The sequence below is a fragment of the Papio anubis genome, chromosome 20 (assembly GCF_008728515.1).
Source record: "Papio anubis isolate 15944 chromosome 20, Panubis1.0, whole genome shotgun sequence".
Classification (NCBI taxonomy): domain Eukaryota; kingdom Metazoa; phylum Chordata; class Mammalia; order Primates; family Cercopithecidae; genus Papio; species Papio anubis.
Genome location: NC_044995.1, coordinates 4,913,024 through 4,925,387, shown reverse-complemented (window position 1 = coordinate 4,925,387; position 12,364 = coordinate 4,913,024). Strand labels below are relative to the sequence as shown.

General features: G+C 52.6%; 1 protein-coding gene across 7 annotated transcripts; it reads right to left on the bottom strand.

Annotated features, from left to right (window-relative positions):
• Nucleotides 1-146: 146 nt before the first annotated feature.
• Nucleotides 147-7,934, bottom strand: SIGLEC16 (sialic acid binding Ig like lectin 16). Of its 7 annotated transcripts, XM_031659200.1 has the most exons (10): nucleotides 7,761-7,934; nucleotides 7,307-7,690; nucleotides 6,891-7,175; nucleotides 6,528-6,575; nucleotides 6,130-6,393; nucleotides 5,796-5,843; nucleotides 5,425-5,682; nucleotides 4,823-4,916; nucleotides 4,396-4,475; nucleotides 147-959 (listed from the first exon to the last, which is right to left on the bottom strand). In XM_031659200.1, the coding sequence occupies exons 1-9, from the start codon at nucleotides 7,906-7,908 to the stop codon at nucleotides 4,403-4,405; spliced, it is 1,602 nt and encodes a 533-aa protein (XP_031515060.1). In that variant the 5' UTR covers nucleotides 7,909-7,934; the 3' UTR covers nucleotides 147-959; nucleotides 4,396-4,402. The 7 variants fall into 7 exon arrangements, 6 of the variants coding, with proteins under 6 accessions (XP_031515060.1, XP_031515058.1, XP_031515055.1 ...); XM_031659198.1 differs by lacking the exon at nucleotides 5,425-5,682 and having other exon boundaries at nucleotides 7,761-7,932; XM_031659195.1 differs by lacking the exons at nucleotides 147-959; nucleotides 5,425-5,682 and adding an exon at nucleotides 2,470-2,781 and having other exon boundaries at nucleotides 7,761-7,932.
• Nucleotides 7,935-12,364: the final 4,430 nt, after the last annotated feature.

Genomic DNA, 12,364 nt, shown 5'->3' with positions numbered 1-12,364 from the left:
CCGGGAGACGGAGGTTGCAGTGAGCCAAGATTGCGCCACTCCACTCCAGCCTGGGCAACAGAGTAAAACTCTCTCAAAAAAAAAAAAAAAAGACACTGCTGAAGGGGACAAAATCATCAGGGAAATATAATTAGTGATAGAGGTAATGTGATTCTCACATTTATAATTTATTTCAGATAAATAATGGATGATTATCTGTGTCTGGTAAAATACGGAGGTTGAGGTCCCAGGAAGCGGGCTCTGAGGTGGAGAGCAGCCTGCAGGGATGTGTAGGCTGCCCCGGGATCCATAGTGGGAGTGGGGGGAGCGGGAGCGACAGAGAATCAATCAAGCTACCATGCGGTCCAAGGACAGCCCCAGCCGAGGCTTCAGGGAGCTCTGAAGCTGGACCTGCCCTGCAGAAGGGTCTCAGTTTGGACCAGGGTGGTCAGCCCACATCATGGGCTGCCCTGGGAAGAGGCGTGACTCGGATGAGACTCGCCTCTGATGGATGCTTTATGTTAATTACTTCCTTATGCCTCACAAGAACCCTGTGAGTTAGGCTGACTGTGTCCACCGCGCAGAGGAGGAAAGTGAGGAGTAAAGTAACTTGCTCAAACTATTAGTCTCAGGATGGGGCTGAAATCTGAGTCCAGTTCTGGCCGTCACACCAGCACGACTCCCACACACTTGCTGGTGTCCTGTTTCCATGGAGAACTCTTCACCTCGGAACCATCCCTGACGTCTCCCTCTCCAACCAAATCCTGAGCCCTTTGGGGGCCGCCTCTTGTGGATCTCTCCGCTGAGTACTCGGTGCTGCTGGGGGCCTCCTGGTCCTCAGGCTCCCAGAGCCTCAGGCCCTGGAAGCTGAGGGAGGCGTAGTAGACCTCCCGCTCTTCCCCCTGCCCTGGGGTGGGGGTGGCTGCACCTGGGGGCAGGTGGTCTTGGGAGCTGCCTGCCGAGCATTCATGGTGCTGACCCTGAATGCAGGGGAGAAAGGGAGTCAAATTAGGATCATGGGGGCTAAGCGAGAGCAAGGAGGATGCACAAGAGGACCTGGAAGCTGAGCATTTCCTGTTTCATCCACTCATTCCACAGACGCTGGCTGGGCCCTCGTTCTTTCACTCATTCAGCAAGTATTTGAGAACAATAACATCTGGCTCTTGGTAATTCACTGCCAAACTCATAAAATCCAGACTCACAAAATCCTCACCACAATCCACTGGGGAGGCACTATGGTCCCCATGATCAGATGGAGAAATGGAGCTGAGTAAATACCCCAAACCCACACATCTAAGCAGTGGTCAGGCCAGGATTCACGTCCAAGTCTCTCTGACTCCAGCACCTGCTGCCCTTATGGAACAGCTCCCCTGTGCCAGCCCCTGGATATTCCCGGGGGAACTAGGGAGACACCATCCCTGACCTCAGGCAGCTTGCAGTGTGGAAGGAGAAGCAGACATTAAAGCTCTAGTCAATCAAGTTACTATCTAATTGCAAATTATGAGTGGATGCCCAGGAAGGAGGAGGTATGAGAAAGACGGGAATTTGCTCGGACCTGGACTGACCTCAGGGACCTCAGAAGATCTACTCAAACACAATTGTGAAATTGAGCTAGAAGCCCAGGAAAGAAAGGTTACTGTAGGTAAAGGATTCACCTTGCCCAGAGAAAGGTGTGACAGAGGGAGACTCCATCTCAAAAAACAACAACAGAACTGGAAGTCGCTCTGGGTGAGTCTGAGTTGTAATGAGTGAATGTGAAGGCCTTGAACATTACTACACACTGCTGTAGACTTTATAAACACTATGCACTTAGACTACAGCAAATACATAAAAAATATTTTCATTTCTTCAATAGTAGCCTGGCTGCGGTGGCTCACACCTGTAATCCCAGCACTTTGGGAGGCAGAGGCAGGCAGATCACTTGAGGCCAGGAGTTCAAGACCAGCCTGGCCAACATGGAGAAAGCCCATCACTACTAACAACATTCTTTTCTTTTTTTTTTTTGAGATGGAGTCTCGCTCTGTCACCCAGGCTGGAGTGTAAGGGCGGGATCTCTGCTCACTGCAAGCTCCGCCTCCTGGGTTCACGCCATTCTCCTGCCTCAGCCTCCTGAGTAGCTGGGACTACAGGCACCTGTCACCATGGCCGGTTTATTTTTTTTTGCATTTTTTTAGTAGAGACGGGGTTTCACTGTGTTAGCCAGGATGGTCTCAATCTCCTGACCTTGTGATCCACCCACCTCGGCCTCCCAAAGTGCTGGGATTACAGGTGTGAGCCACTGCGCCCGGCCAACAATATTCTTAAAAACTTAGCCAGGCATGGTTGCACACGCCTGTAATCCCAGCTACTTGGGAGGCTGAGGCACAAGAATAGCTTGAGCCTGGAAAGTGGAGATTCCAGTGAGCCAAGATCATGCCACTGCACTCCAGCCTGGGCAACAGAGCGAGACTCTGTCTCAAAACAACAACGACAACAAATAGTAAATTAATATTAGCTTACTGTAACATGTTTACTTTGTAAACATAATATTTTAACTTTTTTATGCTCTTGTAATAACACTTAGCTGGAAGCACACACATTGTACAGCTGTACAAGAACATTTTCTTTATACCTTCATATCCTTTTCTCTCTTCTTAATTGATTTAATTTTTAAGCTTTCGTTTTAATAACTAAGAGGCAAAATTCACACATTAGCCTAGACCTGCACAGGGTCAGGATCATCAGTATCACTGTCTTCCACGTCCACATCTTGTCCCACTGGAAGGTCTTCAGGCTCAGTAACACACATGGAGCTGTCATCTCCTAGGATAGGATAAGGATTTTTTTGTTGTTGTTTTGTTTTTGTTTGTTTGTTTTAGACGGAGTTTTGCTCTCGTTGCCCAGGCCAGAGTCCAATGGCATGATCTCAGCTCACTGCAACCGCTGCCTCTTGGGTTCAAGCGATTCTCTTGCCTCAGCCTCCGGAGTAGCTGGGATTACAGGTGTGTGCCACCACGCCCAGCTAATTTTTGTATTTTTTTTAGTGGAGATGGGGTTTCACCATGTTGGCCAGGCTGGTCTCAAACTGCTGACCTCAGGTGATCCACTCGACTCTGCTTCCCAGAGTGCTGGGATTACAGGCGTGAGCCAAGGCGCCCGGCCACCTGTCTTCTTCTTGAATCCCTCCTGAAGGACCTGCCTGAGGCTGTTTCACAGTTAACTTTTCCTTCACTGAGTGGAAGGACTACACTAAAATAACAACAAAAGGTATACCATAGTGAATACATTAACCAGTAACATCATCATTCATTATTAAGTGTAATATTATATACGATACAAAATTGTATGTCTTACACTTTTATGGGACTGCCCATGCAGTAGGTTTGCTGACATCAGCATCACCATCAACAAGTATGTGTTGCACTGGACTACAGTGTAATGATGTTACCACTTCTCTAGGAGGTAGGAATCTTTCTGCTGCATTAGAATCTTATAACACTGGCCGGGTGCGGTGGCTCACACCTGTAATCCCAGCACTTTGGGAGGCTGAGGTGGGTAGATCGCGAGGTCAGGAGTTCGAGACCAGCCTGGCCAACATAGTGAAACCCCATCTCTACTAAAAATACAAAAATTAGCCGGACATGGTGGCAGGCTGCCTGTAATCCCAGCTACTCAGGAGGCTGAGGCAGGAGAATCGCTTGAACCTAGGAAGTGGAGGCTGCAGTGAGTTGAGATTGCACCATTGCCACTGCACTCCAGCCTGGGTAACAAAGTGAGACTGTGTCTCAAAAAAAAAAAAAAAAGGGGAACCTGAAGGAGGATCTGGACATAGTTTGGCAGGAGTGGGAGGGAAGGGCGTTTCAGGAGAAGAAACTACATATGCCAAGTGTCAGAGCCACAGAGTCTTTGGCCCGGAGGGTTTGGGGAGATGTTGGGTGACGCAGGGAGAGGAGAGATCAGGAGAGCCCAGCAGAGGACAGACCATGCAAGGCCTGCAGAGGAAACACGGCCGCTCAGACAGTGGAGGAACTGGATGAGGAGGCATCTGGAAGCAGTCTGGAGTCTGTTTTGGGAGAGATGGAGGCAAGAGATGAGGAGGGTTCAGTGACCAGGGAAGAGGTGAGGCCCAGGCATGACTGGGGCCAGGATGGAGAAAAGGGCTCCAAGGTGACCTGTACATAGGAGGAGGGACAAGAGCTAGTGATTTATGGGATCTAGAGGAGGGAGGGAGGTCAAGGTGGAGACCCACACCCGGGTTCTGACATTAGAGATGGGGCTACCACATCATCAGAGGGATGGGGCTCTCAACAGGAGAAGTGGGCTTGGAAAGGGAGGTGACAAGTCAGTTATGGCCACGTTGAGTGGAGCAATCCTTGGGGCCATCGAGGGGGAGGTGTCCAGCAGGATGTTGGAAGGGAAGAGGCCCACGACACTCACCTGGAGATTAGTCTGTGACAGTGTCTGCAGCCTGCATGCCCAGTGCTGCCCTTGCTGCCTTCCTCCTGCAGGACCTCACTCTGGATGAAGAGACCAGGGCCTGTGAGTGTGGCCGCATTGGGGCTCAGAAGGCAGCAGACTCACCTCGCTGTGCCCTGCTAAGGGGCTGGAGGGGACTGAGGCAGAGAGAGCAGGCGTAGCCCCCAGGACCTCCCCGATGAGAGCAGGAACCTCCCCAGCCTGGAAATTGGTCCAGAGTTGGGGACTGACAACATTGGCCCGTGTGGAATCATCACGATCAACTCAGCCTCTGCCTGGCCGCAGGCGTCTTAAACTGTCCAAGCACCCCCAGGATTAAGATCTGGGATTGAGCGGTGTATCCTCTGCCCTCTCCACCCCTCCCCTTGGACCCTGGGGCAGGGCTCACCTGAGGAGGATGAGGCAGAGGCAGAGAAGCAGGATCTTCGTAGCCATCTCCCCGACAGCCACCACAACCAGCCCCGTCACGGGCCCTGATTTGCCTGGAAAAGTGGGATGAGGCCCGTTCACCTGCTAAACTACAGTCCTGAGTCCTTCCTTTCTTATTGCAACTTCAATCTGGGTTCTCCAGGCCCTTCCTACACCCTTGGCTGTGGGACCTGGAGAGCCCAGGCCTCCCTACCCTACACCCTGACTGTCCAGCAGGAAACGAGAGCTCTGGGTCCCATGGACGTTCTGGGCCTCGAAGCGGAGCCTGAGGTTGGAGCCAAGCCCCCACTTGGAGGCTTGAGGGAGCTGTTGGCCCAGGGCCTGGCTGAGCTGGGGGTGACCTCGAAGAAGCCCTGGCTGCTGTTCCCCTCCAACAGCTCCCCACCAATCCACCAGCTCAGAGCCGGGGCCGGGCTGGGTTGGGAGGAGCAGTTGCAGTGCAGACCCTCAGCCTCCCAGGAGCAGGAGGGGCCCAGCAGCTGTGGGGGGTCTGTGGGACGGAGGACAGGACTCAGCAGGGGCCCCTTCCTGGGACCCAGGTGCCTCCCTTTCCCCACTCGCAGTGCACGGAGAGGCTGAGAGAGACGTGCTGGGAGCCCAGCGGGTGCTGAGCGTGGCAGGTGAACTCTCCTTCTTGCTCCACTTGAACCCGAGGCAATTCCAGGACCCCGGGGTCTGAGGGCTGGGAGGGGCTCAGAATCTGTCCCCCCTGGGTCCAGCTCAGCCTGGCTGGGGTACTGCTGTGGGTGACACAGACCAGGCGCAGGCTTTGGCCCTCCAGGACCGGGAGGGACATGCCGTTCCCGAGGTTTTCCAGGACTAGGGAAGGAAGGGGCAGAATCCATGTGCAGGTCAGGGCCCCGGGACCCTCCAGATTCCTGGGCCCCCAATTCGGCACCGAGAGGCCCTGGCTCCTCTGTCCCCTTTCCTACCTGTCTTGTTTGCTTGGGAAACCATCACACTCAGGTTCTCTGGAGGATCTGAAATGGAGAGAGGGGACCGGCTCTAGACGGGCCAGGGGCTTCCCCCTGGGTAAAGGGAAGTGTCCTGGAGACTGAGGTGGGGGAAGTGGGTGGGATAGAAGGGCAGTGCAGAATCACCCACTGAGCCCCAGACACAAACTGCATGAGGGTCTACACAGGTAAGGTCAGTACCCGAGGCCTGGGGCTCTAGATCCCCTTAGCTCTGGGACCCTGAGCCCAGCCCCTGCATCCCCACCTGTTCTGCCCTCCTGATGGACCCCAGGCCCCTGCTGGGCACACTCACACTGCACAGAGAGGTCCAGGGCTCGCTGCTGGGAGCCAAGCCTGTTCTCCGCTCGGCAGGTGTAGCGCCCTGAATCCCCAGCCTTCACCCCGGGCAGCTCCAGCCCCAGGGTTCTGGGGCCCCAGGGGTGGGACAAGGAGAGGACTCTGTCCTGCAGGACCCAGCTCAGCGTGGCGGGGGGCTGGCTGTCAGCAGCACAGAGGAGCCGCAGGAACTGGCCCTTCTGGGCTTCCAGATGTGTGAGATTTTCCTGGGGTTTCAGGGCTGAACCGAAAGAGAGAGAGAGAGAGAGAGAGAGAGAGAGAGGCTACAGGGAGGAGCATATCCCCTCACCTTCATGAAAATTTTTCATCTCCTAAAGAGGACTGGCCCAGCCCCAGCCCCACGGCCCTCAGTACCTGACGTGTTGTCACGCGAAATGCTGATAACAAGGTCTCTGGGGGCGTCTGCAACAAGATTGTGAGCTGGCTACAGGGAGGGCCAGTTTGTTCCTCCCACCTGGAAAAAACTCCCTCCAGGAAAAGAAAGTGGGAACATCCCAGGAAAGACAAGTGACAACCAGAGCTGGGCCTCACGGGTGTGGACAGAGGACCAGACGCCATTCCCATCCCCTCCCAGGGCTGAGCCTGCATCCTGGGACCCCACGGCTTCCTCTCCCTGGACGCTCCTGAGCTGGCAGCCGCTCACTGCCCCGCTGGACTCCTCCACCTCCTCACCCACCGGGTCTGTCTGCACGCCCCAGCGTCCCAGGCCACACTCACAGGCCACACGGAGTCGGACGGTCCTCTGTGCGCTCACACCCTTTCTGGAGAAGTCCACGTGGCAGGTGAGGTTGGTGTCGTGGTCCTGGGGGCTGGGCGTGAAGCTGAGCACTGAGAAGTGGGAGGTCGTTGGTTTGGTTCCTTGGGAGGAGAGGGCAGTCCCCGTCCAGGAGAAAGAAGGCGCTGGACATTCCTCAGAGGCCCAGTTAAACACACAGATGACCGTCACTGGCTGCCCGGGCTCCAGAGTCTCAGGGATGAAGACATCAGGCTTCTGAGTCAGGGCTGGGACAGCGACAGGGGTGAGGGGTTCTAATGCTGCAGGGGTCCCTGAGGGCCCTCTCTGCTCAGCCCATAGCCTGTCCCCAGGGTCCCTCCCCAGTGTGAGAAGCAGCAGTTCCCATCCCATTCCATACCTGTTACTTCTAGACTGAACCAATCGTTCACAAAATTATATCTCACACGACTTCCTCTCTCCACCCGAAAGAAGTACTGTGCCTCATCCTCCCTCTGCGCGTCTCTGATCACCAAGGAGCAGCTCCCCTTGCCGGGATCCCCAGTGAGCTGGAATCGGCCCCGGGCGCTCATTTCCACCTCTCGACTCGGGTTGTTTGTGGCCACAGGAGCACCCGTATTTGTGTTGGTTCCTGCTTTGAACCAGTAGCCATAAGCAGCAGTAGACTCGTTCCAGCCATCCCGGGGATAGGAGAGGTTGCAAGGCACCATGACACACAGGCCCTCCTGCACCGTCACCAGCCTCTGCACTTGAAGACTGTAACTGGGATCCTTGTTCAGGGACCCTGGGGAGATGCAGAGGCTCAGTGGCGGCCCCAGTCCCTGCATGGGACCCTCAGCCACTGACCCACTCACCTGCCCCCAGCACGGGCAGCAGCAGGGGCAGCAGCAGCATCTCTGGGCTCTGGGGCTGGGCCTGTCCCGGGACCATCCGGCTTCTGGGCCGGCCTGGCGGGGAAGGAAACTCCTCGAGCAGGAAGCCTGGCAGAGGGACAGTGACCATGCGCAGAGGAGGAACCTCGGGAACCGCAATGTCCTGAAAGATCCTCTCCCAACTTCTCCTTTCACAGGGGAAGCAGCAGGGCAGAGGGCATGAGGCCAGCCCCAAACCAGGAAGGAGCCACCCTGGCCAGCCTCAGGGGTGGGCAGTGCTAGGAGGGGACTGTCAGGGGACACAGGTGAGTCATGGCTGCAGGTGAGGTGATGGATGCAGAGTCCCATTCATTCATTCATTCATTCATTCTCCAGGCAAAATCTACTCCATGCAGTGGGGGGAGGCCAAGAAGAGATGACCAACCAATCCCTGCCCACAGGATCCTCACCTCCACTTATGTCAACTCAGGGTCCCTGGGCTCCCCAAAGGCACTCAGCTCCCCTGCGTGTTGTGGGGCCGTCTCTGCAGCTTACAGCAGGCTCCCAGCTCCACAGTGAGTTGGGGGGCAGTGACATAAGACCCCAGTGAGCTCAGAGGGCCTCATGCTTGGGGTTTACTGCTCTGAGGTTGCCCCCTGGAGATTCTTAATAATTTATCTTTTGATCTGTGTTTTGTAAATGAGGTCTAATTGGTTCATGGAGCCCCACTGGGGAACTTGGACCTTGTATCATAGGGTCACAGCTCTGTCCTCTCTCCACCCTGATGTCCAGACTAGTTTGTGGCTCAGCCCAGCCCCGATTACCCACCTGGGCATTGAGGGGGTCTGGGTTGTGCAGACTCAAGGGCAGGGACCCCAGCACCTTTGAGAGTCTGCACTGCCCACCCTCCCGATTCCCCAAGGCTGAGGATTTGGACATTAACTAGCAAATTTAAAACTCCATGAACAAAATGTGGTTTATCCATTTAATGGAGTATTCTTCACCCCTAAAAAGGAATGACATTCTGACACCTGCCAAACACAGATGGTCCTGAGAACATTATACTAAGTGAAAGAAACCAGACAATACTGCGTGATTCTGTTCATCTGATATGTCCAGAGGCGGCAAATGTAGAGACAGGAAGTAGACTTGTCATTGTTGTGGGGGGGGCATGGTGGGAGAGAAGAATGGGAAGTGACAGTTTAATGGGTACATGGTTTCTTTTCTCAGTGATGGGAAAGTTCTGCAACTAGATGGAGCTGATGGTTGCACAAGAATGTGAACGTACTTATTGCCAATGAACTGTACTTTTTTTCTTTTTTTTTTTCCTTTTGAGTCTTGCTTTGTCACCCAGGCTGAGTGCAGTGGTGCAATCTTGGCTCACTGCAACCTCTGCCTCCCAGTTTCAAGCAGTTCTCGTGCCTCAGCCTCCCGAGTGGCCGGGATTACAGGCATGCACCACCATGCCCAGCTAATTGTGCACTTTAAAATGATTAAAGTAGGCCGGATGCAGTGGCTCACACCTGTAATCCCAGCACTTTGGGAGGCCAAGGCGGGCAGATCACTTGAGGTCAGGAGTTCGAGACCAGCCTGGTCAACATGGTGAAAACCCGTCTCTATTAAAAATACAAAGATTAGGCTGGGTGCGGTAGCTCAGGCCTGTAATCCTAGCACTTTGGGAGGCCGAGGCGGGTGGATCACAAGGTCAGGAGTTCGAGACCAGCCTGACCAGCATGGTGAAACCCCGTCTCTACTAAAAATACAAAAAAATTTTCAACTCAATATGGATCAGAGACTTAAATCTAAGACCTGAAACCAAAAAATTCTAGAAGATAACCTAGGAAAAACTCTTCAGGACATTGGTCTAGGTAGTGGTATGTATACCATTATCATGGAATATTACTCAGCCATAAGAAAAAAATGAAATAATGTCTTTTGCAACAACTTGGACGGAGCTGGAGGCCATTATTCCAAGTAAAGTAACTCAGGAATGAAAAATCAAATGCCATCTGTTCTCACTTTTAAGTGGGAGCTAAGCTATGGATGCGTAAAGGCATACAGAGATCATGGACTTTGATGTCATGGAGGCAGAGAGTACAACAATAGTTATGAGAGCCCTAGAAGGGTGCATGGGTGGGTAGGTGGGGAATGAAGAGCTCTATCTAACAAATATACAGTTAGATAGAAGGAGTAGTTCTTATGTTTAATAGCAGAGTAGGGTGACTATAGTTAACAGTAACATATTGTAGTGGTGGCTCATGCCTGTAATCCCAACAATTTGGGAGGCTGAGACAGGCAGATTGCTTGAGCCTAGGAGTTTGAGGCCAGCCTGAGCAACATGGTGAAACCCCATCTCTATCAAAAAAAAAAAGTACAAAAATTGAGTGGTGGTGCACACCTGTAGTCCCAAGTTGCTCAGGAGGCTGAAGTGGGAGGATTGCTTGAGCTTGGGAGATCAAAGCTGCAGTAAGTCATGATCACACCACTGCACTCCAGCCTGGGTGACTGAGTAACCCTGTTTTTTTTTTTTTTTTGAGATGGAGTCTCACTCTGTCACCCAGGCTGGAGGGCAGTGGTGCGATCGCAGCTCACTGCAAGCTCCGCCTCCCAGGTTCACACCACTCTCCTGCCTCAGCCTCCTGAGTAGCTGGGACTACAGGCGCCCGCCACCACACCTGGCTAATTTTTTTGTATTTTTAATAGAGACAGGGTTTCACCGTGTTAGCCAGGATGGCCTTGATCTCCTGACCTCGTGATCCGCCCGCCTTGGCGGATCAAAGTGCTGGGAGCAAAGTGCTGGGATTACAGGCATGAGCCACCGCATCCGGCCTCAGAGTGACCCTGTCTTAAAAATAAATAAATAAATAAATAACATAATGTTTTTTTCAAAATAGCTAGAAAAGAGGATTTGAAATGTTCCCAACATATAGAAATAATACATGTTTGAAGTGACAGATATTCAAATACCATGACTTGATTATACCAGATTATATGCATGACACAAAATATCACATATACCCCATAAATATGTACAAATATCACATATTAATAAAAATAATTTTTAAAAATCATGGCCGGGCACGGTGGCTCAAGCCTGTAATCCCAGCACTTTGGGAGGCCGAGACGGATGGATCACGAGGTCAGGAGATCGAGACTATCCTGGCTAACACGGTGAAACCCCGTCTCTACTAAAAAATACAAAACTAGCTGGGCGAGGTGGTGGGCGCCTGTAGTCCCAGCTACTCGGGAGGCTGAGGCAGGAGAATGGCGTAAACCTGGGAGGCAGAGCTTGCAGTGAGCTGAGATCCGGCCACTGCACTCCAGCCTGGGTGACAGAGCGAGACTCCGTCTCAAAAAAAAAAAAAAAAAAAAAAAATCAACAAACCAGGGCTGAGCACAGTGGCTCACACCTGTAATCCCAGCACTTTAGGAGGCCGAGGTGGGTGGATCACCTGAGGTCAGAAGTTCAAGACCAGCCTGGTCAACATGGTGAAACCCCGTCTCTACTAAATATACAAAAAATTAGCCGGGTGTGGTGGCATGCACCAGTAATCCCAGCTACCCAGGAGGCTGAGGCAGGAGAATCGCTTGAACCTGAGAGGTGGAGGTTGTGGTGAGCCAAGATCATGCCATTGTGTTCCAGCCTGGGCAATAAGAGTGAAACTTCATCTTAAAAAAAAAAAAAAAAAAAAAATCAACAAGCCAGACACAGTTGTTCATGCCTGTAAATGCTAGCACTTTGGGAGGCTGGGCAGGCAGATCACCTGAGGTCAGGAGTTCGAGACCAGCCTGCTCAACATGATGAAAGCCCATCTCTACTAAAAATACAAAAAATTAGCCGGGCGTGGTGGCGGGTGCCTGTAGTCCCAGCTACTTGGGAGGCTGAGGCAGCAGAATCACTTGGCCCCTGGGAGGCGGAGGTTGCAGTGAGCTGAGACTGTGCCATTGCACTCCAGCTGGGGTGACAGAGTGAGACTCTGTCTCAAAAATAAGAAATAAATAAATAAAAATCAACAAAAGAAAAAGTTTCATAGGGCAGGATCCAGAAGAGACAATGTGTGGGATTCCAATTGTCCTTTCCCAGTGAAATCATACAGAAAACACTTAATGCTTGCAGCAAGGATGAGTGACAACATACACTAAGTATTGTCACCCAGGCGAGCTCACCTGAGCCTTGGTGTTCAGAGTTTTTTGTTTGTTTTTGTTTTTTTCTTTTGAGATGGAGTCTCGCTCTGTCACCCAGGCTGGAGTGCAGTGGCACGATCTCTGCTCACTGCAAGCTCTGCCCCCCGGGTTTACGCCATTCTCCTGCCTCAGCCTCCCGGGTAGCTGGGACTACAGGCGCCCGACACCACGCCCAGCTAATTCTTTTTTGTATTTTTAGTAGAGATGGGGTTTCACCGTGTTAGCCAGGATGGTCTCGATCTCCTGACCTCATGATCCACCCATCTCAGCCTCCCAAAATGCTGGGATTACAGGTGTGAGCCACCACGCCTGGCTGGTGTTCAGAGTTTTTACTGGGAGTTGGTCAGGTAGATGTGGCTGACTGCCTGTGTGGTTGACCCAGTTTTTACTCTCTGTGGAGGTACAGCAATAATACATGGTGC